The sequence below is a fragment of the Lithobates pipiens genome, unplaced genomic scaffold, assembly GCF_037356315.1.
Source record: "Lithobates pipiens isolate NorthernLeopardFrog02 unplaced genomic scaffold, aLitPip1_a1.2 Scaffold_22, whole genome shotgun sequence".
In the NCBI taxonomy this organism is placed as follows: domain Eukaryota; kingdom Metazoa; phylum Chordata; class Amphibia; order Anura; family Ranidae; genus Lithobates; species Lithobates pipiens.
In genome coordinates, this window is record NW_027507784.1 from 307,812,320 (window position 1) to 307,839,520 (window position 27,201).

General features: G+C 43.9%; 1 protein-coding gene across 5 annotated transcripts in view; it reads right to left on the reverse strand.

The window, feature by feature from the left end:
- Nucleotides 1–848: 848 nt before the first annotated feature.
- The window catches only part of E4F1 (E4F transcription factor 1), a 44,272-nt gene continuing 17,919 nt past the window's right edge, over nt 849–27,201 (reverse strand). For all 5 annotated transcript variants that reach the window (XM_077449348.1, XM_077449347.1, XM_077449346.1 and 2 more), the window contains exons 6-13: nt 24,324–24,476; nt 23,476–23,612; nt 23,040–23,142; nt 20,737–20,954; nt 19,232–19,430; nt 12,184–12,323; nt 10,986–11,051; nt 849–1,749 (exon numbers count right to left, since the gene is read on the reverse strand). In XM_077449348.1, coding sequence (XP_077305474.1) covers nt 1,357–1,749; nt 10,986–11,051; nt 12,184–12,323; nt 19,232–19,430; nt 20,737–20,954; nt 23,040–23,142; nt 23,476–23,612; nt 24,324–24,476 — 1,409 coding nt within the window. In that variant the 3' untranslated portion in view covers nt 849–1,356. The remainder of the gene's footprint in view (nt 1,750–10,985; nt 11,052–12,183; nt 12,324–19,231; nt 19,431–20,736; nt 20,955–23,039; nt 23,143–23,475; nt 23,613–24,323; nt 24,477–27,201) is intronic.

Below are 27,201 nucleotides of genomic sequence, written 5' to 3' on the forward strand. Positions count from 1 at the left end.
TGGCTGATAAATTCATAATCATAAAAAAAAAAATGGACCTGAACAGACATGGAGGTAGGCTGATGTAAATGGCTGGTCATCCTTTTACATCCACCCACTTACCTATAGATATATATTGTGGTTCAGTCTGGAAAACTGATAGATGAATCTAGACTGGTACATCCGTGTGAAAGGGGCTTCACAGAGGTTTAAACCCTCACCATTGCAATGATTTCTGATATGTACCATTTGCAACAATCTTAGTTGTTACATTCTCTTTTGATAAAAAAAAAAAAAAAAAAAAAAAAAAAAAAATTATGGATAAAAAATTTTTTTTCAATTTTTGAGAATGGAGCTGGCTTTCATCCCAAACATTAATGACTGAACTATTACTCTTCCATATTGAGTCTGACTATTCTACAACTTATTCTCCAGTGTAGGATTGGGTCATCCAAGTTGGTGGATAAATATTGGGACAGTATCACCATTAGACCTGACCCAAAAAGTGCCTAAATGCAGACACCTTGCAGTTCCTGTTTTAGTATTGAAAGTATTAGTTTGGTTGTAGCAACCCTTGGATCCTAGGCCAAGGTTGAACACAGAATGGATCCTAGGCTCAGACTGTACCTAGGTCCTTGACAACTTTTTTTTTTTTTTTTTTTTTTTTTTTTAACAAAGCTAAGGCTCCTTTCATCCAGTACAGACACATGAAGAGGCCTGCACTTCACCAATGTTGATACCTTAGGCACTGTAGGCCAGATCTGGTTTAATTTTCTGGCTAGATGACCTGGCAGTTGCTCAATAGGTGCAAAAATTAACACATGGCTCCTCACTGGAGTGCAGTCTATTTCAAAACCATATTCAGCCTCTTCTTTAACCTGGAATTCTTGTTTAATTGTGGCCATATAACAATTGTGCCTACACACAAATCAAAAGAAAGACTTCCAGTGGTTGCTGAGAGGATCCACCACAACCCACAAAGGCCCAGCAATTTGCAGCCTTCATTTATGCTTAGAAAGCTGCAGACTTCTCAATGTGAGAAAGACCTGGGTGCAGCTACCCACAAAAGTATTTATCAGTAGATTCTAGAGTCCATGTACAAGAGGCAATTCAGAAGCAAAGTTTCAAGGCACAACTACCATTCTAACATTCCACATGGTTTTTGCCAAAAGGCCCGAGAAGGCCAGGAAGTGTGTGAAAACAGTTCACAGTTCTGCACCAGTAATTTAGAGAAGGAAGAACCCTGTAGTGGGTTTTCCTGTCGTGTCTGACATTCCCAGTCACAGCACCATCTAGTGGCTGAAAATGTATACTATCCGTTGCTGGCCACACCAGACAGTATTTTTGCTCCCTGTTTCTTTGCAACATAGAAATCAGCTACACAATCACAGTTTGGACCTCCACCTCGTCATGTATTGTGGTGATAACAAATTCTTCATTTTGGTCCATTTCCAGATCTTCTTGTGTCACCACTTCCTCCGGTATCGCCAATTCCTCGGGTATTACCACTTCCTCCGGCACAATAACCTCCTCACTGGCAGCGGCTTCACTTGTTATCAATGTCCCGTCTCCAACGGCTGAGGCCAACGTCAGGGCCACTTGTTCAGTCAGAGATTCTGGAGTTGCTATAGTAATAGTGTCTGTAGTGGGGACCTCCTCTATACAGGGCTCAGTGCTGTCATCCAGTGTTACATTCTGTACGATGATCTGCTGGCCAGGACTGGCTGTGTTCACTATCTGCTGGACCACCTTCAATATATGGCTGTTCACCTGTCAAAAGAGAATACTCTTAATTCTAACTGTAGATGGTATCCGCTGGGGGAATCCTCCAGACTTTTTAAAATACAGTGCATCCGGAAAGTATTCACAGCGCTTCACTTTTTCCACATTTTGTTGTACTGTCTTATTTCAAAATGCATTCAATTCATTATTTTCCTCAAAATTCTACAAACAGTACCCCACAATTACAACGTGAAAGAAGTTTGTTTTTTGAAAGTCTGAATTCTTTGCAAATTTATTAAAAATAAAAATCCCATATACATAAGTATTCACAGCCTTTGCTCAATACTTTGTGGAAGCCCCTTGGACACCAATTACAGCCTCAAGTCTTTTTGTGTATGACGCTACAAGCTTGGCATACAAAATTTTTGGGCAGTTTCTCCCATTCTTCTTTGCAGGACTTCTCAAGCGCCATCAGGTTGGATGGGGAGCGTTGGCGCACAACCATTTACAGATCTGTCCAGAGATGTTCCAGTTCAAGTCTGGGCTCTGGCTGGGCCACTCAAGGATGTTCAGAGTTGTCCCATAGACACTCCTTTGTTATTGTGTGCTTAGGGTTTGTTGTCCTGTTGGATGATGAACCTTCGCTCCAGTCTAAGGTCCAGAGCACTCTGAAGCAGGTTTTCATCAAGGATGTCTCTGTACATTGCAGCATTCATCTTTCCCTCAATCCTGACTAGTCTCCCAGTTCCTGCCGCTGAAAACCTCCCCACAGCATGATGCTGCCACCACCATGCTTCACTATAGGGATGGCATTGGATAAATGATGGGCAGTGTCCTGCTAGCAGCATCTTTGTAGCGGCATAGCTGCAGCAGCGCTTTGCTGTGGTTTTAACCCTTTCTCGGCCGCTAGTGAGGGTAAAAGCACCCCACTAGCGCCACGAAATTGGCGGTAAAGCGCCCCTAAAAATAGCGGCATTTTACCGCTGATGCCGCCTCCGTGTGAAGGGGGTCTTATAGATGGAGGCCACTGTGCTCATTTGGACCTTCAATGCTGCAGAGATTTTTCTGTACCCTTCTCCAGATCTGTGCCTCCATACAATCCTGTCTCTGAGGTCTACAGACAATTCCTTAGGCTACTTTCACACTGGGGCGGGTGGGCGCCGGTGGTAAAGTGGCGCTACTTTTAGCACCGTTTTAGCGGCACTATTTGGCCATTAGCAGGGAAGTTTTAACCCTGCTAGCGGCTGAAAAAGGGTTAAAACCGCCTCTATATCACCGCTATGCCGCCCCACTGTTTGTACCATCCTGCAAGCGCATCGCTCCAGCGTAAAAGCCCTCGGACTTTCACACTGGAGACACAGGAGAGGCGCTTTACAGGTGCTATTTTTAACACTGTAGCCCCTCAGTGTGAAAGTAGCATTAGTGGTGTAGTGGGTAGCACTCTCACCTAGCAGTAAAAAGGGTCGCTGGTTCGAATCCCAACCACGACACCACCTGCCTGGAGTTTGCATGTTCTCCCTGTGCCTGCGTGGGTTTCCTCCGGGTACTCCGGTTTCCTCCCACACTCCAAAGACATACAGGTAGGTTAATTGGCTTCTGTCCAAAATTGGCCCTAGTATATGAATGGGGACCTTGGATTGTGGGCTACTTGAGGGTAGGGACTGATGTGAGTGTACAATGTACAGGGATAGGGAAAATTGTAGACACTCACTCAGGTTGAACTGGATGGACTGGTGTCTTTATTCAACCTTACCAACTATGCAACTATACATCATGGATTGGTTTGCGCGCTGACACGAATGTCAACTGTGGGACATTATATAGACCGGTGTGTGCCTTTCCAAATCATGTCCAATCAACTGAATTACCACAGATGGACTCCAATCAAGTTGTAGAAACATCTCAAGGATGATCAGTGGAAACAGGATGCACCTGAGCTAAATTTTATGCGTGTCATGGCCTAGGCTGTGAATACTTATGTACATGTGATTTTTATTTTTATTGAATTTGCAAAGACTTCAAAACTTCTTTCACATTGTTATTATTGGGTACGGTTGGTAGAATTTTGGAAAATAAGGAATTCAATGCATTTTGGAATAAGACTAATAGAACAAAATGTGGAAAAGGTTAAGCAATGAATACTTTCTGGATGCGCTATACCTTTTAGGAATTATCCCATTAACACCCTCTATGTAAAAAAGCATTTCCACATCATGAAAAAAAAAAATCATATATAGCAGCGGTTTTACCATCCAAAGGATTTGTAATTCTGGCCAATCAGCTCTTAGATTTACTAAGCTTTGCCACACAACGCATGTCCTATTTTTCTCTGCTGCAGTTTAGTAACAGTAGAAGGTTTTGTCCCTTCCCCAGCCTCTAAAAAAAAAAAAAAAAAAAATGGAATTACGTACCGGTAATGTCCTTTTCCAGGAGTCTTTCAGGACAGCCACCTTAGAGAGACACCGGCTCCTCCCCTCTGAGGAAACACCGCCTTCATTTTCATGATTTAAGCCTCCTCCTCCCTTCGTTCCTCAGTTCTTCCAGAGTACCTCCGGCCAAACTGGGGAGACACAAGAACACGTCAAACAAATAAACTTTTTAAGTCTTACCTGACGGCCTCATGTAATGAGTTCCCGATGATCTGCAAACAATTTGGGTGGGAACCGGTGCTGTCCTGAAAGACTCCTGGAAAAGGACATTACCGGTACGTAATTCCATTTTTCCCCAATCGTCTTTCAGGACAGCCACCTTAGAGAGGATAAGCGAGTACATTACCTTAGGGTGGGACCACTGCCTGCAGTACTATACGGCCAAAGGCTTGGTCTTTGGCTGACAGAAGATTCAGTCTATAATGTTTCACAACCGTAGAAACACTGGACTACGTTGCAGCACTACAGATCTGTGCAGGAGATGCCCCAGCCCACTCTGCCTGAGAAGTTGCCACTGCCCCGGCTGAGTGTGCTCTAACCCCAACTGGAGGACCTAACCTCCCTGTCACGTACGCCTGTCCAATGGCTAACTTAACCATCTAGCTATCGTACGTTTAGAGGCTTTGGAACCCTTCCTAGCCCCAGAAAACAACACAAAAAATGAATCAGATTTCTTGAACTGACCTTGTGCAATCCAAATAATGAAGAACACATCTTTTAGCATCTTAATCTGTGAAACATGTGTTCCTGTTCTCCTACTGGATTCGAACAGAAAGTAGGTAGCACAATCTCCTGTATTCTTATGGAAACTAGAGGCTACCTTAGGTAAAAAAGGTGCCCTAATAGAAAGGGCTTCGAGTCACTTACTCTCCCTGCTGTAGTGATTGCCACCAAAAATACAGTTTTGGGAGTGATCAATCTTAACGAGCAAGGTTCTAACGGCTCAAAAGGTTCCCTTGTGAGAACCTGTAAAACTAAAGCAAGATCCCGACTGGGAAGGGGGCGACCAAAGGCTTGGTCTTCACCTACTTAAGGCTCTGAAGAACCTTACTATCCCAAGGTCTGACATTAGAAGTCTATTCAGAAACACGCTTGAAACGGATACCTGACTCTCCAATGTTTCGGGGCTAACCTTTTATCTGCCCCTGACTGCCGGACCTCTAGAACGGCCCCCGAGCTGTGCTCCTTGAAGGAGTTCTCTGAGCACCAGCTATTGAACCGCCTCTATACCCTCAAAAAAAATGGTCCGAGCTTCCATTTACCTGCCATTCAAAAGAGTGGCTACTAACAGTCTGAGACCCCTTTGCCATTCGGAACTTCCTCAGTAGCCAAGCTGCAAGGTTCCACCTGGGGGCAGCAGATTGGACACTGGGAAAAAACCCAGGGGAGTTCCACCGACAGGCCCTTAAGAATGGAGACCCACGGCCTCCTGGGCCAATGAGGTGCGATTAGAAAGAGTCACCAGAACTTCCTCAACTCTGCAGGAATCAAGACGGGAATCAGGACGGGAAGGGGGAAAGCATAGCACCTAGAGAAATCCTAAGTCTGTGCTTAGTGCGTCTGCTTCCGACATCCCATCTCCCCTGCTCATAGAACAGGAGATGGCTTCTTTCGCGTTTTCCCTTGGGGCAAAAGAAGTCTATCGAGGGCATCCCCCTCCCCCGGGTGATCATTTCGAAAACGTCCTGTTTGAGAACCTGGTTGCTCTCTCCCCGCGTTCTCCTGCTGAGGCATCTAATACCTGAATTTGCTCTCCTTTCCACCGGATCACTGGAAGGACAGGAATTTAACATTTGGCCCATCTGAGGGTGGCTTTTCGCTAAGGCCCTTAAGGCTCTGCTCCAGAAGCCCCCGTTTTATTGACGTAAGCCACTGCCAAGGGATTGTCTCCATGACTGCTACCTAATGTCCCCAGAGCACTCTCTACGGGGTCCTGAGAACCAGATCTACTGCTCTCAACTCCCTCCAATTTTGAGGGTCTCTGACTCCCTCCTTCTTGGATATTGGCCAAATCCACTCTAGGCCTTGTGACAAACATGCTCCCCTATCCCACCAAAGGGACTTTAAAATACAGGCTATGTAGTATTATCTCAATGCTCTAAGTCGGTTACTCACTGCTACCTTGCCAGCACGGGACTGTCAGCTGTGACCTTTGCCATTCGGTGATCAGTCATGAGCTACCGTGCTAAAGCTAGCAACAGAGACCCTCGTGATTTGACACAGGGTGGACTAGAACTCAGACATACGCAATCCAACCGCAGACTGCGCCTTTGGGAGACGGCGCGCATTGTCACACGCCACCGCTCCTGGCTTCTTTACCTGAGTTAGAACCGAAAACAAAGAGTCCTAAGGCCCTCTACTGTGGCCCCAAACCTTCAAGATGAATAGCTTGCAGACGACAGTAACGTAACCCCGTCCACTGAACAGCTAGGAGCGTGGATGTCAGTAAGCTCAACCTGACCCTCTTTACTCAGGAAGGTGACCCCCTTGGGAAGAAGTTTAAGATGAGTTTCCGTAGGTTCAGAGGCCAACCCAGGCTCCCTAATAGGTCCCTTATAAGCTGTGGATCCCCGTTCAACTGCGCCAGAGAAGGGACAAACAGGAGAAGATCGTTAAGATACACGATCACAGAGACTACCCTGAGACGCAGGAAGGACAGGACCTCTACCATCGCAGGAAGGTGACCCCCTTTGGTGAAGATACTAGGGAGAAGGGGATAGCCCAAAGGGGAGTGCTTTAAACTGAAGGTGTAGCACCCCTACCGAGGTTATCCCTGCCAGCATGAGGAAACGCTGGTGGCTTTCTGCGTTGGAAATATGCAGGTATGCATCCTTTACTATCGATGCCCTGAAACAGTTTTGGTGGAAGAGGTGCCCTCACCCCGTGATTAAAACCAACCAAAAACTTCTGTAGGTGACCAAGACACCCAGACGATTCAGGCTCAGGATGAGCCTGAACTTTTCCACAGGCTTGCGAACCCCAAATGAGAGAATAGAAGCCTTGCCTATTTAATCTGCTGGGACCTTTATTACCACTTCCTATTCCTCTAACTCCTGCAGAGGAAAGAAAGGCACCTTTTGTCAGCTCAGTGACAAGGAGTCTCAAAGGGGGAAGCTCTGAAAACTCCACACGGTAACCTCTTTTGATGATCCCCAACACAAACTGATTGGAGGTGATCATCTCCCACTGGGGGAAGAAGGACCCTTTTTAACTGCTCCCCCTATTTTTTTCTTAAGGGGAAAGGCCTCTTTCTTATAAGCCATGCGATAGCACTGCTTCAAGACCTGGCCCAAACAGCAGGTCTCCTCTAAAGAGGGATTCCACCGAGCTTCGATTTGGACGCCCTGTCCCTCTGCCATGTCTACAGCCTTAAGGCCCTCCAGGCTGAGTTGGTCAGAGCCGAGGACCTTGCATACCATCGAATGAATTAAGCCGAAGCATCCGCAGAGTATGCCAATGCCTAAAGCAGCACGGGAAAAGGAGGATAGAAAAGACTCCTCTGCCGTCATTGCTTCATCTGGATAAGCCAATACTTTGTACTACGAGCCACCACTGTGGCTGCTATGGTAGGCTTAGAGATTTCCTTATGGTAAAACCCAGGCATCTTCAAACCATAGGGTCTAAAAGTGCCCCCATGTCCCCAAGGACAGGTCAGTATGCCTGGACATCTGAGAAAAGGCCGCATCTAACCCGGGGGATTTTATTCCAGATGAGAGCCTCCTCTTCCGCCCAAGGAAACCTTTGCTTTAATGCACCAGAAAAGAAAAGTTTTCCTTCGGGATCCTGCCATCCTTGATGGCATCAATCAAGACGTCATGACCCGGGAACACCCGCTCCCCCTAGGCCCTAGTACATCTGATCGTGGGGTGACAGTGCCTCCTAAGTGATTTGGACAGCTCTCAAGAGCCTTTCCATCTCATCCAGGGGAAGTTTATACCGTGAGGTTCTTTTGGGTTCCCCATCCAAGTCCTCACCCTCAGTCTCCCTTTGGGAGTCTGAGACGGCACTGTCCACTTCTTCCTCAACTTCCCTCTGGAACCCTCTGGATTCTCCCTAACCTGTGGGAGGAACAACCATTGGGTTAGGTGGAACACTCTGCTGTGCTGGTGAAAAGAGTGCTCTGGAGCTGAGGGCATTGAAACCTTTACAGAAGCCGCCAGATCTGCACCCTGTTCTGCTGCCTGCTCTCTAATGGCACCCAAACAGAGCTACGGACTGAGCTATCCAGGCCTTTAAAACACTCCTTACAAAGTGCCTTGAACCAGGAATTCCCCAAAGAGGCTCTACATGAAGGACACTTCCTCCAAGAGCCAAGGGGGGACCTGCTTAAGTCTTTCTGAGATACCTGAAGCAAAAGAGAGAGAGCAGCATAAACTTTAAAAAGAAAAGAAAAGAAACACCAGCACTACTTAAGAGAACCACCGGGAGTGCCCCCTCCTAGGATCAATCTCCACCTGGATCCCAGATGCACTGCCCTTCCCCCCGACCACCTAGGGGGAAAACACACCAGTGGAGCTACTGGTTATAAGGTAAGGGAACCCCTCTCCAGGGCTATTACCTTTGAGTGGCTGGTGCTGTTATCTCCAGGAGTTCTTGAAGCCTCTGCTTCGGACATTCTCCCGTTGAGGAAGCGTGGTACGAACGTGCCTCCAACAGCTACCTGTGCAGACTGTAGAAAGAGAGGCTGCACCAGCCGAACGCTAGGTTCCCCTTCACGTGCCGCGTCCGGAACCGGAAGACGCGGATTGAACGAAGGGGTCCGCCCCCACCGGAACTGACGTCGCCCGCCTACCGGTCCGGCTTCCAGCTCCCAGCCGGCTGCATACACAGGGGGGCCCTGGACGCCTTCGTTCAGTACCCCACTGGGCGAAACGCAGGGATGAACCTCTCCAAAGACTTCCTGCTTTCCCCAAGCGAAGATTGGAGTGCGTGTAAAGGTCAGTCGAGTATTCAGCTTCCCCAGCCGACTGGACTGTTTGTTCCGTTGAAACACCCACGGGTGAACGAACAGACGACCCCATAAACTTCCTGCTTCCCCAAGCGAAGTTTAGGGTATATGGACAGTACGAACACTTCAGCTCCCCGCTGATAGGACTGTCCCGGACCGACCGATAAATGGTCGGATAGCCGAACGAGGCCGGGGCTCCGCTCGGATAGCTTTCAGATTCACCAACCGAATTCAGCCTTCAGGTTCCTTGGCGATGTCTCCCCGCCGGAGGAAACACCATAACTGAGGAACGAAGGGAGGAGGAGGCTTAAATCATGAAAATGAAGGCGGTGTTTCCTCAGAGGGGAGGAGCCGGTGTCTCTCTAAGGTGGCTGTCCTGAAAGACGATTGGGGAAAAAAAAAAATAGACTAAGAAGCTCATCTCTTCATCAATCTGCTCTCTCTCTTACCATCAGCATGCTTGTGAGCACATGCAACACTACCCATTGCCTCCTTTGCTGCTTCCCACAGTAAATTGCAAGAGATGGGTACCAAGTCAAATGTAATTACTTACACAAAATGAAAAAACACAATTGATGATTTATTTATAACAGCCTCTCTCAACTGGAGGGTCACAGCATCCCGATTGAGAAAGGCATTCACATCAGGACCAAGCACCCACACCCCTGTGAACTGTGCTTTGGGGAGCTCACTGAGGATAGAGAAGTGAACAGCAGGGGGGGAGGCGCCTTCCTGAGTCTGGACCTGTCTGACTCCACCTAGCATGCAGCACTGCAGATATTAAAGCGAGTCCAAAGGCTGAAGAGGTTTTACTTTCAAGCGGTTGTAACCCTAAAAAGGAATTAAATTGATCCTGTTCTTTTAAAGCATAAATAATAGCACAGTGCTTGTTCTTTGTAATTTGGCCCTTTGTAGCAGATAAAATACCTGCCTTCCCCTTTGTAAACTGACCACGTTTATCATGGCTGCTGAGCCCCGACACCATGTTCAGTTTACGTGCCTCTGTCATCCCACTGTCTCTCCTAGCTCCATCTCTCCCCCTCCCTCCCTGCCAGCTAGTCTCTCCTGATCTACTCCCCGCCCCTCCCCTCCTGCACCTAAAATAACTTTATTATGTTCATACAATCCCCTGTAGAATGTTATGTGCTCCAGTGTATGTGCCGTCTATAAAAAAATAAAATGCCAATTTGTACCTCATTTCAGAGCGACCCTCTGCGCTCACATGACTGCCCACTGCGCTTCTCTTCCCAGCTGATATCAGCAGGGGATTTTCAGCTGTTCCCGCTGTAGTTGTCAGATTGGGAGAGAACGGCACACAAAAATGTGAGCGCCTAGGGGTGCTCTGCAATAAGGTACAATTTGTCTTTATATATTTTTTATAAAGCATATACACTGGGGCACATAACATTATATAACACAGACAGCCACCATCAAGTGTAACTGAACTTGAGCAGTTCTGCAGAAAAGAGTGGGCAAATATTGTAAAGTCTAGATCTGCAAAGTTAGTAGAGACATATCCCAAAGGACTAAAGGCTGGAATTAATCCAAACAGTGTTTCAATAAAAATACTGACAAGGGGGTGATCCTTTTTTCAACTGTGATTCGGTTTTTACATTTTTTCTGACAGGTTGGGGTTATATCTTTCACTTGGATGTTATAAGTTGCACTGAGAAAATACAGCTGGATAAAAACAAAAACTGTGCGTCTTCATTTCAAGCTGCAAAGCAATAAAATGCGATTTTAAAGGGGGTGTGATTATTTTCTATACCCACTGTAAATGAAGATAGATCCTGCCTGTTTTTGTTCATCTACTGTTTTGCGAAAGGATGACACTTTCGAGATCTTGCATACGCTGGTAGTGAAGAGCTGGTCCATCATTTCCAATGCAAATTTTGCATACAACTCACCTGGTGTGTTCCTGTGCTCTGCAGTAGCTCAGCAGCCTCACTGGTCTCGAAATCTTCAGAGGTCGCCTATGTGCATCAAGACAAAAAAAAATAGAACTGCAGTGACTGCGTCTTTTAAAAAAAGCCTTTGCTATACTGTACCCAAGATAAAAGGAGTGGGTACTCTTGATTCCTGCGCATAACCAGACTTTCCCCACTGTCAACAATGTTTGGCTACCCATCTACTGGGTTAATTAAATTACAGTCACAGCAATAAATACCCAGTTCTCCAAAAAGGCTGCAAGGTGGGCTTGTGCAATGATACAAAGGGTAGTGGTGTATTATTTTCTATACTCTTTTTCTACTGATCACATTAACCACAATACTGGGATGATGCATCATCCCGGTATAACCGATTGAAGTCCAGCGGGTATGTCACTGATCATTAAGTGCTTAAAGCGGACTTTGTCATTTTATTCAACTTTCTATCTATTAAATCTTCTGCCCTTGTTTTAACTTTGGATAGTAAAAAAAAAAAAAAATTCTGCCAGTAAATACCGTATACAGCCCATTTCCTATTTGTCTGGTCATTAGCCTAGGCCTATGACATCATGCACAGCTCTCTCTCATGAGAGTTTGGCAGGAAGAGAGTGGGGAGTCATCATAAAAAGGGCCAATGAAAGTTGCAGAGCTGGAGGTGTGCCTCTGTATGTCTGTGCAAATCCAGAAAGTTAAAATGGCTGCAGTCAGACTTAGTGGAGGGAGATTTCTGCAGCATATTTGGCAAGTACAGAATCACAGTATATATAAAATAATATGCAAAGTGGTTGGAAGGAAGCTTCAGAATGGCAAAGCTGTTTTTATGACAAATTATGTGAGCAGACAGCAGTTCGTCTTTAAGTTGGTGCTCTATAATCATGACTATACCTACAAGAGGCTAAAGCTGCCGGACCATCCTAACTGCTGCTTCAGCACATCACAAACCCCCGGAAAACATTCAACTGTTGCTGTGCCATCAAAGACAGATGTATTATCCTGAACACCACATTCTTCATTTAGAAATCACAACAAACCATACAAAAGATGGACTTCTAAGGTTGGACACCTTAAAAACTCCACAGTTGTATGGTTCATTCTGTTGCTGTGCTATCACAAGCCAATACTTCCCCAAATCCTCATAAACAGCCTTCCAGTGTGCCCCGTCTTATATGCTCGTTACCTCAATAATATATTCCTGAGTGTCAGCAACCACTGAAGAGAACTCCACCAGCACGGTGTGCGGTTCCTCAGACAGGATGTCATCAGCCATGGAATTACTGCCACAACCTGCCAAGTTTTGCAGATGTGCTGCACAGCCACCTGAAGGAATAAAGAGAAATAAAAATAAATTTAAAAAAAAAACACTGCCAAAGGAAAAAACTGTGCTAAAAATACAAAACAGACAGAGCAGGAATGTGGACTGGTTGCTAATGGAAGTAATGAAGTTGTAAAATGTAATTGTAAATTTAATTAAAATTGGATAGATATAGTCATGTGATCCATGGTAAGGGTATAAATGCCCTTAACCAAGATGATGGAATTAGAGCTTCCTGATGATGGCCCATTTGATTGGCTGCAACGCGTCCAGGCTTGATCACATCGGTGCAAAGCACTTCTGCCCACCATTTGTTTCAGGGATTCGAGCAACTACCGCAGCGGCGGTTACCATTTGTTTATGGCCAAGATTTCCCAAAGAATTTCACCCGCTATTCACACCAGGTGCCAGGCCACAGGCACCCTTACATGCGAGTTCAACTACTTGATTTTAAATAAAACTTTCTAAAATGGTATTGCGCATGAAGTCACTTCTTTCATATCTACTTGCATGAGGTAAGCACTGATTGCTGTATAAATGACAATGGTCCCAAAAATGTGTCTAAAATGTCCGATGTGTCCGCCACAATGTCGCAGTCACAATAGAATCGCTGATTGCCACCATTACTACTAAAAAAAAAAAAAATTATTAATTAAAATGCCATAAAACTATCCCCCATTTTGTAAACGCTATAACGTTTTGCGCAAACCAATCAATCGCTTATTGCGATTTTTTTACCAAAAATATGTAGAAGAATATGTATCAGCCTAAACAGAGGGAAAAAATTTTTTTTTAATATATTTTTGGGGGATATTTATTATAACAAAAAGTAAAAAATAATGCGTTTTTTTTTCTAAATTGTCGCTCTATTTTTGTTTATAACGCAAAAAAATAAAAACCGCAGGGGTGATCAAATATCACTAAAAGAAAGCTCCATTTGTGGGAAAAAAAAAAGGATGTCAATTTTGTTTGGGAGCCACGTCGCACGACCGCGCAATTGTCAGTTAAAGCGACACAGCGCCGAATCGCAAAAAGTGGTCTGGTCTTAAGCCAGCAAAATGGTCCGGGGCTGAAAGTGGTTAATAATATTTAGCACTTAGCTTAGTGCATTCATTTATTTATTTTCAGAAATAGTAAAGTTGTCCTGTTTGGCCTGTGGTTCCTAACGCACCAGAGAGTGCGGCTATATTGCAGCAAAGGAAATAATAGTAAAAAGCAAAAGTTTAACAAGTACCCCATAATCTTAAAACAGTTTTTTTTGTTTTTTTATAAAATTTATGAAAATTGTCAAATTTAGCACAAGGATCCAACTGCAATGTTTACACAAGTAATAAACATAATCCCAAATGATACTCCCATATGGTGTTAGAAGGACTGTACTTTAATGCTCAAATCCTCTGATCTCCTCCCCACCCCTCTTCTAATACCATGCACTAACAGAACTTTCCCCAGCTTCTTATTTACCCGGTATCAACACCACATCCTGTGCAACAATCCTCTTCCTACAAGCCGCACCCGTGCATGGATAACCTATAAGTGGGTCCCTCCTAAATATTGGAGCTTCTTACCCACTCCATACAAATTAACGAGGTTTCAGGGAGCAGGCTCAGCCAACGCCAAGGAGGATTTTTGCTCACTTAGAAGAAAATACTTCACAGGACTCTGCCCTGGAACAAGATGAGCAAGAAGCTAGGGCGAGGTGTATTACGTGTGTGTTGGTTCAAGAGTCAGACCTCATTCACATGGGTTACATAGTAGTGTGATTATATGTCAGTATTACATTGTATATCCCTGTATGTTGTGGTCATTCAAGTGCTTATCTAATAGTTTCTTGAAACCCCCAAATCCCCCCCCCCCCCCCCCCCCGAGACCACCGCCTGTGGAAGGGCATGCCACATCCTTGCCGCTCTTACAGTAAAGAACCCTCTACTTAGTTTAAGATTAAACCTCTTTTCTTCTAATTTCAATGAGTGGCCACGAGTCTTGTTAAACTCCCTTCTGCGAAAGAGTTTTATCCCCATTGTGGGGTCACCAGTATGGTATTTGTATACTGCAATCATATTGTGAGGGTTGTGATACACGTTTTTAAAAAGGACATTTCTGAACACATATTTCATAATTTTACATGTTCTAAATTTACACTGTATTAACCTGCGTTTAGGTGCATTCAGAAAAACTATAAATCTGTGGGTTCAAGAGCAAATTCGATATTCTGAATGTGTATAAAATACATTTACAGCGTCTTGAAAAAGAATCCATACACCTTGAATTTTTCCAAATTTTGTCACATTACAACCAAACACATAAATGTATTTTATTGGGATTTTATGTGATAGACCAACACAAAGTGGCACATAATTGTAAAGTGGAAGAAAAATTATAAATGGTTTTCAAAACGTTTTATAAAAATATTTGAAAAGTGTGGCGTGCATTTGTATTCAGCCCCCTCTACTCCGATACCCGTAACTAAAATCTAGTGGAACCAATTGCCTTCAGAAGTCACCTAATTAGTAAATTGAGTCCACCTGTGTGTAATTTCATCTCATTCTAAATACAGCTGTTCTGCGAAGCCCTCAGAGGTGTGTTAGAGAACCTTAGTAAACAAACAGCATCATGAAGACCAAGGAACACACCAGACAGGTCAGGGATAAAGTTGTGGAGAAGTTTAAAGCAGGGTTAAGTTATAAATAAATAAAAACAAACACATCTAAAGCTTTGAACATCTCACAGAGCACTGTTCAATCCATCATCCGAAAATGGAAAGAGTATGGTACAACTGCCAACCTACCAAGACATGGCGGTCCACCTAAACTGACAGGCCGGGCAAGGAGAGAATCAGAGAAGCAGACCAGAGGGCCATAGTAACTCTAGAGGAGCTGCAGAGATCCACAGCTCAGGTGGGACAACTATTAGTCGTACTCTCCACAAATCTGGCCTTTATGGAAGAGTGGCAAGAAGAAAGCCATTGTTGGAAGAAAGCCATAAGAATTTCCATTTGCAGTTTGCGAGAGGCCATATGGGGGACACAGCAAACATGTGGAAGAAGGTGCTCTGGTCAGAGACCAAAATTGACCTAAAAGCAAAATACAATGTGTGGCAGAAAACTAACACTGCACATCACCCTGAACACACCATCCCCACTGTGAAACATGGTGGTGGCAGCAGCATCATCATGTTATGGGGATTCTTTTCTTTAGCAGGGACAGGGAAGCTGGTCAGAGTTGATGAGAAGATGGATGGCACCAAAATACAGGGCAATCTTAGAAGAAAACCTGTTAGAGTCTGAAAAAGACTTGATATTGGGGCGGAGGTTCACCTTCCACCAGGACAACAACCCCAAACATGCAGCCAGAGCTACAATGGAATAGTTTAGAGCAAAGCATATTCATGTGTTAGAATGGCCCAGTCAAAGTCCATATCTAAATCCAATTAAGAATCTGTGGCAAGACTTGCAAATTGCTGTTCACAGACACTCTCCATCCAATCTGGCAGAGCTCGAGCTATTTTGCAAAGAATGGACAAAAATGTCACTCTCTGGATGTGCAAAGCTGGTAGAGACATCCCCAAAAAGACTTGCAGCTGTAATTGCAGTTAAAGGTGGTTCTACAAAGTATTTACTCAGGGGGGCTGAATACAAATGCACGTCACACTTTTCAGATATTTGTAAAAAAAAAAAATGGGAAAAAAAAATACATTATTTTCCTTCCACTTCACAATTATGTGCCACTTTGTGTTGGCCTATCACATAAAATCCCAATAAAACACATACTGTATAACACGCACTTTTTTCCCCCCTTAAAATCAGGGGAAAAGCGCGGGTGCATGTTATACACCGATCCCAAGCCGTTGTGAGCCTCTGGGCGACTTTCAGCCGCCTTCGGCCGTTCTCGGCAGCCGAAAGCCGCAGAGAACTACCGAGCGCCGCAGAGATACACAGGACATCTGGCAAAGCTGCAAATAAAACTGACAAGGGTGCAACGATGGACAAGGCTGCATATGACACTGACAAGGGTGCAACGATGGACAAGGCTGCATATGACACTGACAAGGGTGCAACGATGGACAAGGCTGCATGACAAAAATGCATATGACACTGACAAGGGTGCAATGATGGACAAGGCTGCAGATAGACACTGATAAGGCTGCATTGATGGGCATTTAAAAATGTAAATTTTTTTCCCTTAAACTTCCCTCCTAAAAGTTTTTTTCCTTAAAATTCCCTCCTAAACTTGGGGTACGTGTTATACGCCGATAAATACAGTATATCTTTTTGGTTGCAACATGACAAAATGTGGGAAATTTCAAGGCACTGTACTCTTAAAAGCAAGAGAAAGTGATGTGTGAGGTACAAAGCTATAATTCACTATGCTTCATTTGTAAATGAACACAGTGTTCATTCAGAAAAGGCAGGGGCTGGTAAATTACATATTTACCAGCCTCTTCCCTGTTTTCCATCCTAAAACATTCCTGCGGGGGATATGTCAGGGTGGAGTGTGGGGAAAGCAAAGGAGGAAGAGTAACCTGGACAGGTAAATGCCGTGGGGGTGGCATTTACTGGAGCTTATCCCTGTATTTTCCTCCTGCAGCCATTGAATGTCAGCAAGACGGAGTGGAGGAGAAACGGGCTTTCAGTGGCTGCAGGAGGAAAATGGAGAGGATCTGTTCCAGTATGTGCCACCCATCCTGTCCAGGTCTAAAACCAAATATGACAGGGAGGCCGCATGCCAGTGCGAATGGGGTGATTACCCATGTACATCTGGCACACCCCATGCTTACGCCTATGTAAATACTCTTTACAGCACACAAACCATTAGTTGGGAATATGTGCACTACAAATCTACCAGCAGGGGTGAAAGAGTGGAACTAGCTCTGAAGGATGGGGAAAAAGGAGTTTAGAAGGAATACACCAACCTAAAATCCCATCACTGCTCAAGCCAAAACAAGGCCAATATTTAAGTGGAAAAAGCCAACTTTAAAAATTGAACATTTTTGATAAATTATAATAATGTGCACCAAAGAGACCAATGAATTACATTTCAAAAGTTACAGATCTTTAAAATTGGATCAATAAAGTTACGTTATTTGTATGTACAGTGCATCTGGAAAGTATTCACAGCGCTTCACTTTTTCCACATTTTGTTATGTTAGAGCCTCATTTCAAAATGGATTCAATTAAAAAGGAGAAGTACAGCCAAAGCTCATTTGGCTGCACTTCTGTGGATCAAAGGATTCAGTTCGTTGTTCACTCCTGTGACCCGTTTTCACAGAGTTGGTCCAGGCTCTGGTGTTTTTCAATAAAAAAAATAAAAATAAATAAAAAATAAAAAAAACATACATCTTTTAATTATTTTCATCAAAATTCTACAAACAATACCCCATAATGACAACGTGAAAGAAGTTTGTTTGAAATCTTTGCAAATGTATTAAAAGTTTATGAAAAAAATTAAAAATCCCATGTACATAAGCAATCACAGTATTTGCTTAATACTTTGTTGAAGCACCTTTGGCACCAATTACAGCCTCAAGTCCTTTGGAGTATGATGCTACAAGCTTGGCACATCTATTTTTGGTCAGTTTCTTCTTTGCAGGTCCTCCCAATCTCCATCAGGTTGGATGGGGAGCGTCGGTGCACAGCCATTTTCAGATCTCCCAGAGGTGTTCAATTAGTCGGGGCTTTGGCTGGTCTACTCAAAGACATTAACAGAGTTGTCCCGTAGCCACTTCTTTGTTATCTTGGCTGTGTGCTTAGGGTCATTGTCCTGTTGAAAGATGAACTTTCGCCCTAGTCTGAGGTCCAAAGCGCTCTGGAGCAGGTTTTCATCAAGGATGTCTTTGTTCATTGCTGCATTCATCTTTCCTTCGTTCCTGATTATTCCCCCAGTTCCTGACGCTGAAAAACATCCCCACAGCATGATGCTGCCACCACCATGCTTCACTGTAGGGATGGTATTGGCCAGGTGATAAGTGGTGTCTGGTTTCCTCCAGACATGGCGCTTGGCATTCAGGCCAAAGAGTTCAATCTTTGTTTTATTAGAACAGAGAATTTTGTTTCTCAAGGTCTGAGTCCTTAATGTGTCTTTTGGCAAATTCCAGGAGGGCTTTCATGTGCCTTTTACCAAGAAGTTTCTTCAGTTTGACCACTCTACCATGCAGGCCTGATTGGTGGAGTGCTGCAGAGATGGATATTCTTCTGGAAGGTTCTCCACTTTCCAGAGAAACGCTGGAGCTCACGTTCCTGGTCACCCCCCTCCCCCAAATCATTGAATCTGGCTAGGTGGCCCACTCTAGGAAGAGCCCTGGTGGTTCCAAACTTCTTCCATTTACAGATTATGGAGGACACTGTGCTCATTGGGACTTTCAATGCTGCAGACATTTTTCTGTACCTTTCCCCAGATCTGTGCCTTGATACAATCTCGTCTCGGAGGTCTATAGACAATTCCTTGGACTTCATGGCTTGGTTTGTGCTCTGACATGCACTGTTAACTGTGGGACCTTATATAGACAGGTGTGTGCCTTTCCAAATCATGTCCAATCAACTGAATTTACAGGTGGACTCTAATCAAGTTATAGAAACATCCCAATGATGATCAGTCGAAACAGGATGCACCTGAGCTCAATTTTGAGTGTCATGGCAAAGGCTGTAAATACTTATTGTACATGTGATTTTTCATTTTTTATTTTGAATAAATTTGCAAAGATTTCAAATAAACTTCTTTCATGTTGTCATTATGGGATATTGTTTGTAGAATTGTGAGGGGAAAAAAAATGTAATCCATTTTGGAACAAGGCTGTAATATAACAAAATGTAGAAAAAGCAAAGTGCTGTGAATACTTTTCGGATGCAATGTACTACACTGGATGTCTTGGAGAGACCCACTCAGCCTAGACTGCTGAAAGCAATGAGCAAATTTACCTTTGGTTTTCATATGGCGATTTAGTGTTCCATGCTCTGCAAACGCTCTGCCACACTTGTGACACTTGTAAGGCTTTTCTCCTGTGTGGTGCCTTATGTGCCGCACCAGGGAACCCTTCTCCCGGAAGCTGTTAGGGCAGTATGGACAAACAAATGGCCTGTCTGCAAAGTGGGTGCGGTAATGCACTTGCTGAGCATTCTGGTTTAAATAAGACAAATATATGAGAGGCAAAACAGACCTCTGTTAATCCAAAAAGTTTCATCTTTATTATTTCATGTACAGTCTTTATTATCTCAAATAGACTTAAAACTCAACTCCATACAGATACTAAGTTGCATTAATTTGTGTAATTTATATCCATTCATACTTTAAATGCCTGCTGTGCTGCTCATGTGCCAACAAAGAACACGGTGATAGGAGGAGAGAGCACAGTAATAGACAGGTCAGCTCAATAGTGTGCTGCTTCTCTTTTCATAGGCTGGGGGAGGTACAAAACCTGAACGTATTACCAACCCACATGAAAGAAAATTGAAGTCTGCTGTCCTTCCAGACAGGGCTGTGTTGTCTAAAAAGAGCTGTGTAAGCCCTTGCACACACGGTCGGACATTCTGACAACCAAATCCATTGGATTTTGCCCAACGGATTTTGTCCGAAACTGTTGCATACATATGATGCCCGATCAGAGCATTTTGTCGAAAAATTTTACCGGCAAGTTGGAAAAGTTGGTCCGTTGGAATATCCGATGGAGACCACAAACAGTCGGGATATCTGAAAAAACGGTCCGATAGGACACATTCCGTCGGAATCTCCGACCGTGTGTACAAGGGCTAAGTATTAAGACTGGATAGACAGCAACAAATCCTTCAACAGGACAATCAGCTTCCATACATCATCTGTGTTTTTAACCTTCTCACTGAACTTCAGCTTTAAAAGGATAAATTCATCTTCAGTGATAGATTAGGGTGTAATAGGTTATTAGGCAGCACCCCTTGCTCACCCCCGATCCCTCACTGACAGCAGGCAGGGGGTTGCGGGGCGCCACCCACAAAGCCACAATCATCATCCACAGAAATTTAAATGAACTGCTGAGCAGCATGGTCATGGTTCATTCACGCTGCCTATTGCTCAGGAACTGTCTGCCCAGACAGAGGTATGGGTAGAGAGTTGTAGGCGGTGTGTGCAGGAGCCCAACATTACACCCACTATGGATCACCGGTGCAATGCTCTGCAGGCCAAGAAAAAAAAAATGCGCATTTTGACCTGCAAACATATGTGCATTTATTTTTTTCAAAAAGGGGAATTTATCCTTCAAAATTCACTTCTCCAAACATGTACCCCACCATCTTCCTGTGCTATAGTCCTAGAGAAACTCTTCACTTTTACAATAATAAAATAAATAAATAAGAAATGGTGGAATCACACTAACCCTGTTGCAAAATACAACTCATGCACAGTGCAGCTTTCAACTCCCATAAAAGCGGTGTTAACCCTGCCCCACACTCACCTTTGTTTTATACCTCTTCCCACACTTGGGGCAAGGGAATGGCCTGTCATCTGAGTGAACTCTCATGTGACCTTTGACGTGAGCAACAGTCTTGTACAGCTTCCCGCACTCACCACACTTGTATTTACGGTTATTGCCATGCGATTCCTGGTGCTTCCTGAGCAGATGAGCCTTCAAGAACTCCCGACCACACTGATCACATCGGTACAGTTTACAACCTGCCCAAAAATAATTGACACCTTAGCATTGTTTTGGAATTATAGTAAACACTAAAAATGTAAATACATGTCTAGTCATGACACAAGTCTATGGTCAAAAATCTCATGTTATATGGGATGTACAATCCACATCAAAAATCTTTAATTTTACAAATGCTACCATTTACACCACACGTGCACAGTGTTGATCATGGCAGAAAGACCATTAAGGCATTTCCTATGGATGTGTGACAGCTCAGAAAATCTTCCAAAATTTCCCATAGCATCTGGATGGGAGGCAATGCCATCTCATGCCCAACTGCAACTGAAGGTAGTGACATACCCATCATCATCCAACACCAACATAATCATAGAATACCCCAAAGGTCTTAACCACACTTCGCTGCCTATGCCCACTTCTCTGCAGTGAGATGCTGGCATATGAAGCAGTGGTGGTTTTCAGTTCTGTGCAATTCATGGTGCAAACCAGCCCCTAAAGTATTCCTCTTCCCAAGCAAAATGTTTCCACAGTCTAAGTTGAGAGGGGCAGGACTTAAAATATTACAAAGAATGTTTTGATTTTTAAAGCTGAACTGCAAAACAAAGATGAAATACATAAATGAGAGCAGTTTTACAAGACAAAAAGAGTTCTATTTCTGTCCATCCAGTCCCACGATTTCCACAACCTGGCCATACAGCTTAGCCCTGTCTGGCAGGAGACTTGATTTTTCTGTGATGCAGTTAACATTTGCAGGTCAAGTCCCTCCCCCAATCTGTGAGTGAGCAGAGTAAAGCAGCAGACTACAGAGCTCAGGCTAGAAATCCCCCTGAGGATGACACGTGACCCTGTGTAGACATGCGTAAGGGAGGGGTGAGGACGGAGAAGGCGCCCAGGACACTTACGAGGAGAAAGCTGTCAGCGGGCAGACAACGGTTGTGCGGCTTTCGCTGATTTAGCCTGGTGCACTGGAGGCACCGGGAACATGCGATTACTCAATTTGGAATATGTTTTAATAAAGTCAATAAAGTTAATGATTTAACTATTGGAGCTTTTTTTTTACCCATATGCACCTTGATGCCATCCATCAACAGCGAGATTGCTATATGGGAGAGCGTAGAAGCCAGGAAATCTAGACCCATCAAATTGAGACCTGGAGAGGCTCACAAGCGCTGTTTCACCTAACTTAAGTGTGGGGTCACACACCTTGGAGGTGAGGATACACTCATAAGGGGAGGAGGTGGCACAGTGTTTTTTTTGTTTTTTTTTGAGCACTTTAAAATGGAGTAATTGGATCAAGAAGTTTTTCATGGAATGTGATTTTTTTTTTTATCATAAAAGTTGACACTCAATTTGTGAGAACACATATACATACACATAATATTATATATGGATAGGTAGACAGTGCGGCACATTTATTGATTTGATCAACTGTCACTCCGTTCTCTCCTCCTTTCAGCATGTCCTTTATTAGCCTGTAAGTGCAGCCGACTAGGTCACCGTTATGCTTCTCTCTCTCCTAGTCTTAAGACCCCTTTCACACCAGGGCGTTTTGCAGGCGCTATAGCGTTAGAAATAGTGCCTGCAATCCGCCCTAAAGAAGCTGCACCATTATGTGTAGTGTGAAAGCCTGAGGGATTTCACACTACAGCGGTGCGCTGGCAGGACATCAGGGAAAAGTCCTGCCAGCAGCTTCTTTGGAGCGGTGTGTTTACCGCTGCTCCCCATTGAAATCAATGGGGCAGCGCTGTAATACCGCCAGCAAAACGCTGCTATTGTGGTGTATTGCCGGCGGTTTTAACCCTTTCTCGGCTGCGATCGGGGGGTAAAAGTGCCCCGCTAGTGGCCGAAATGCGCAGCAAATCCGGCGGTAACACGCCGCTAAAAATATCGGCGTTTTACCGCCCACGCTATGGGTGGTGTGGTGTGAAAGGGGTCTAAGCTGGATACACACTATGCAACTTTTGTTGTTAGATTTCCCAAAACCATGTAGTGTAAGGGCCTACCTGATTGTTTTTCAATCTCAGAAACCTTTATTGATTTACAAGACAAGGGCTCTTTTTAGAGAGTCAGATGGGTGTGAAAAACATTTGTGGAGTATATGTTACCTTCATGACCCTTCAGATGTACCTTCAAGGAGTTGCTAGTCTTGCAGATTTCACCACACTGAGGACACACCAATTCTTCTGTGTTGCCCGCTATGATATCTGTCTATTGAAATGATACAATTAGAAGTCAATGGGGATTTCTGTCCTCTACATCAGGGATGGATAAATCCCAGGATCTGAGTAATGGGCACAACTATATTTATTGAGGCTATACCATCAAAATAGTTAAGAGGGAAAGGAAAAAAAAAAGAAGGGGATGAAGTTCCTCTTCAAAGACAGGAGCTACTGTGTTTTGTACTGCCACTTTAATGCAATAAATTAAGAGCCAATGCCAACTAAGTGTGGATGCAGAACATTTCTATACAAATTAACTCACTGCATAGCTATGCATTTTTCATGCCCAGAACATGCAATTTGAAGTGAAATCCACACTCACCCCAGGTTTAACAGCCACTGCTTGCACCTGGACCTCGTGCAGTAGGTTGCCCTTCTCATCTGCCAAAAATCGCATCACTGGAGAGCCATTTACCTCATCTGTCCCCGTCTGAGAAGAAGTGTCTGTAGATGCAATGTCTGAATAAAGCAAAGTATTGGAAAACAGGTTCAGAGTCCATTACCACACAGAGAACAGCATTTAAAAAAAAAAATTTTTTTAATTATACCGCTGTCATTCCTGTGCAATTTGTATGAGCAAAACATGTTCACATGAAGGACTCTTTAGCAGATATACAAATCGGCAGATGCCTTCCTATTTATAAATGGGTGTACTGTATATAAAAAGTTCTGGTGGAAATCACAAATCTGAAATGCAAACCACCTATTAAAATATATTAAAAGTGAAAGTCCAGTCTAACACTAGAAATACTAAAGCTACAGACATCCACGATCTAAAACTAACCTATCTAGCACTGTAAAGAAGAAATCAGTATACATACCTTTCTTTGAAGCTGATCCAGTCTCCAGCGGCGGATGCTCTGCAAAAGGACACAGCCGACAACTGCTGTGAAATGACTGGGAAGGGACTTCACCCATAGAGTTACTATGGGGCTTCCGTTGTTGGATGTGTCCTCTGCACCTGCCTTCACAGCGAAGCTGCAGCTGACAGCACAGTGTGGGATCTGGTCGAATCGGCTTCAGAAAAGGTACGTATACCAATTTCTTCTTTACAGGGCTAGATAGGTTACGGTTGTATCGTGGATGTCTGATGATGCAGGGATTTTAGTGTTAGGATGGACCTCTACTTTAAGTACTCTATAAACATACCAAAGTGCTCTGTGGACCCACCTGACGAGTTCTCATCCCGGCTGTTCATATAGGTTTTCTCCATGTTGATCATCATCTTCTCAGTGCAGGGAGTGAGGGACCTCATATGCCGGGATAACGCCCCAGATTCTCTAAAACTCTTGCCACACTTTGAGCAAACATAGGGTCGCTCATCTGGTGAAAGAACACAAATATAAAAACAATTATGTAAAAAAAAATGTTATTCTCTTAAACCACTTTAGTTTAGGTTTTATTTTTAAAAAAGCGCCCGGACCGTGCAGCAAATGTGTTTTTAAAACACCCTCCCAAGCCACTGTACCAGCTGGGATTGTGCGTATATTTATATAGTCGACTATTGGCTTTCATGTGGAAGTGATACAAACGGCTCTGAAGCTGCCCAATCTCTTCCACGACAGCTGCACTGGGCCAGTGCAGTTATGGCAGGTGGTGCTGAGAAGGGTGGCGGGAGCTCTATGAACAGCCATTCATAAGCCCACCCTCCTGGACATAGACCAGGAAGCGATGTGTATGAGGTCACTTCCTGATGCGACACGGTCAATCACGAGGATCGGTGCCCAGTGCAGCAGCTGATGAAACATGATCTGTGTTGCATCAGGTGCCCAGATGTCTCCGAGAAATTGTCACCTATACAGTGCCTTGAAAAGGTACTCCAACCCCATGAAATTTTCTACGTTTTGTCATGTTACAATCAAAAACTTAATTGTATTTTATTACGATTTTAGGTGATAGACCAACACAAAGTGGCACATAATTGTGAAGTGGAAGGAAAATGATAAATGTTTTTCACAATGTTTACAAATAAATATCTGAAAAGTCTGGCGTGCATTTATATTCAGCCCCCTTTACCCCGATACCCCTAACTAAACTCTAGTGGAACCAATTGCCTTCAAAAGTCATGTAAATAGTAAATAGAGTCCACCTGTGTGTAATTTAATCTTAGTATAAATACAGCTGTTCAATCCACCATCCAAAAATGAAGAGTATGGCACAACTGCAAACCTACCAAGACATGGCCGTCCACCTAAACTGACAGGCAAGGAGAGCATTAGGCCCCTTTCACACTAACGTCCCGTTCAGGCCCGCCTGTCAGTTTTTCAGGCGGACCTGAACGGGTGCTCCATAGAGCTCTATGGAGCGTCGGATGTCAGCGGTGACATGTCCGCTGACATCCGACCCGCTCCGATCCGAAAAAGTGTGACGGAGGAAAAAGCTATTTTTCCATCCGTCTGCGGATCGGATCGGATGACGACGGGCACTGCGGTCCGTCGTCATCCGATCTCCCATAGGGGAGAGCGGCGCTGTGACAGGTCCGTCCCTGCACAGTGTGCGGAGACAGACCTGTCATCTCCCTGCTCAGCGGGGATCGGCGGAGTGATCCCCGCTGAGCAAACGGACATCCACGGGGCAGATCAGAACTGATCCGCCCCGTGTGAAAGGACCCTTAATCAGGGAAGCAGCCAAGAGGCCCATGGTAACTCTGGAGGAGCTGCAGAGACCCAGAGCTCAGGTGGGAGAATCTGTCCACAGGACAACTATTAGTCGTGCTCTCCACAAATCTGGCCTTTATGGAAGAGTGGCAAGAAGAAAGCCATTGTTGAATGAAAGCCATAGGAAGTTCCATTTGCAGTTTGTGAGAAGCCATGTGGGGGACACAGCAAACATGTGAAAGAAGGTGCTCTGGTCAGATGAGACCAAAATTTTACTTTTTGGCCTAAAAGCAAAGTGCTTTGTGTGGCAAAAAACTAACACTGCACATCACCCTGATGTGGTGACAGCATCATGTTGTGTTGATGGGAAGATGGATGGAGCTAAATACAGGGCAAACTTAGAAGAAAACCTGTTAGTCTCCAAAAGACTTCAGACTGTGGCGGAGGTTCACCTTACAGCAGGACAAAGACCCTAAACATACAGCCAGAGCTACAATGAAATGGTTTAGCTAATAGCATATTCATGTGTTAGAATGGTCCAGTCAAAGTAAAGATCTAAATCCAATTGAGAATCTGTGGCAAATTTTGAAAATTGCTGTTCACAGACGCTCTCCATCCAATCTGACTGAGATTGAGCTATTTTGAAAAGAAAAATGGGAAAAAATGTCACTCTCTAGATGTGCAAAGCTGGTAGAGACATCCCCAAAAATACTTGCAGATGTAATTGCAGAGAAAGGAGGTTCTACAAAGTATTGATTCTGGGGGGCTGAATACAAATTCACATCACACTTTAGATATTTGTAAAAAAATAAAAATAATAATTGAAACCCATTTATCATTTTCCTTCCACTTCGCAATTATGTGCCACTTTGTGTTGGTCTATCACATAAAATCCCAATAAAATACATTTACGTTTTTGGCTGTAAGATGGACAAAAATGTGGAAAATTCAATGGTTATGAATACTTTTTCAAGGCACTCTGCCATATCACAGGAAGCCATTGGTCCCCTATGTGTTAGTAATAAAACGAACATATAAAAAGAATAAAAAGAAAAAAACAAAAATGTAAAAAAAAAAAAGACATAAAAAAAAAAAAAAAAAAAAATTGTAAGGGGATGTCTACATATGAAAACGGCAACTGCCCTACAAATGGCTTTTTAAAGCATTGCCCATGAAAGATATAGGGTATTGAAGTTTTTTCGCCATTTCACAGGTACACGCAATTTTGATTGGGCATCCATTTACTTGGTGCAACTTCAGCTTTTATATTTTACCAAAAAATAGGACAATTTATTGCATTTCCGTGTCCCAAAATTAACTTTATTGTAATTTCATAAACTGTTGTGCTACCATCATGTGTCATAAAAAATGGAATTGCCAACATTTTATGCTCTAAGGTGTCTACTTGTCTAAAATATAATGTTCGGGGTTTTAAGTAATCTTTAGGCCTA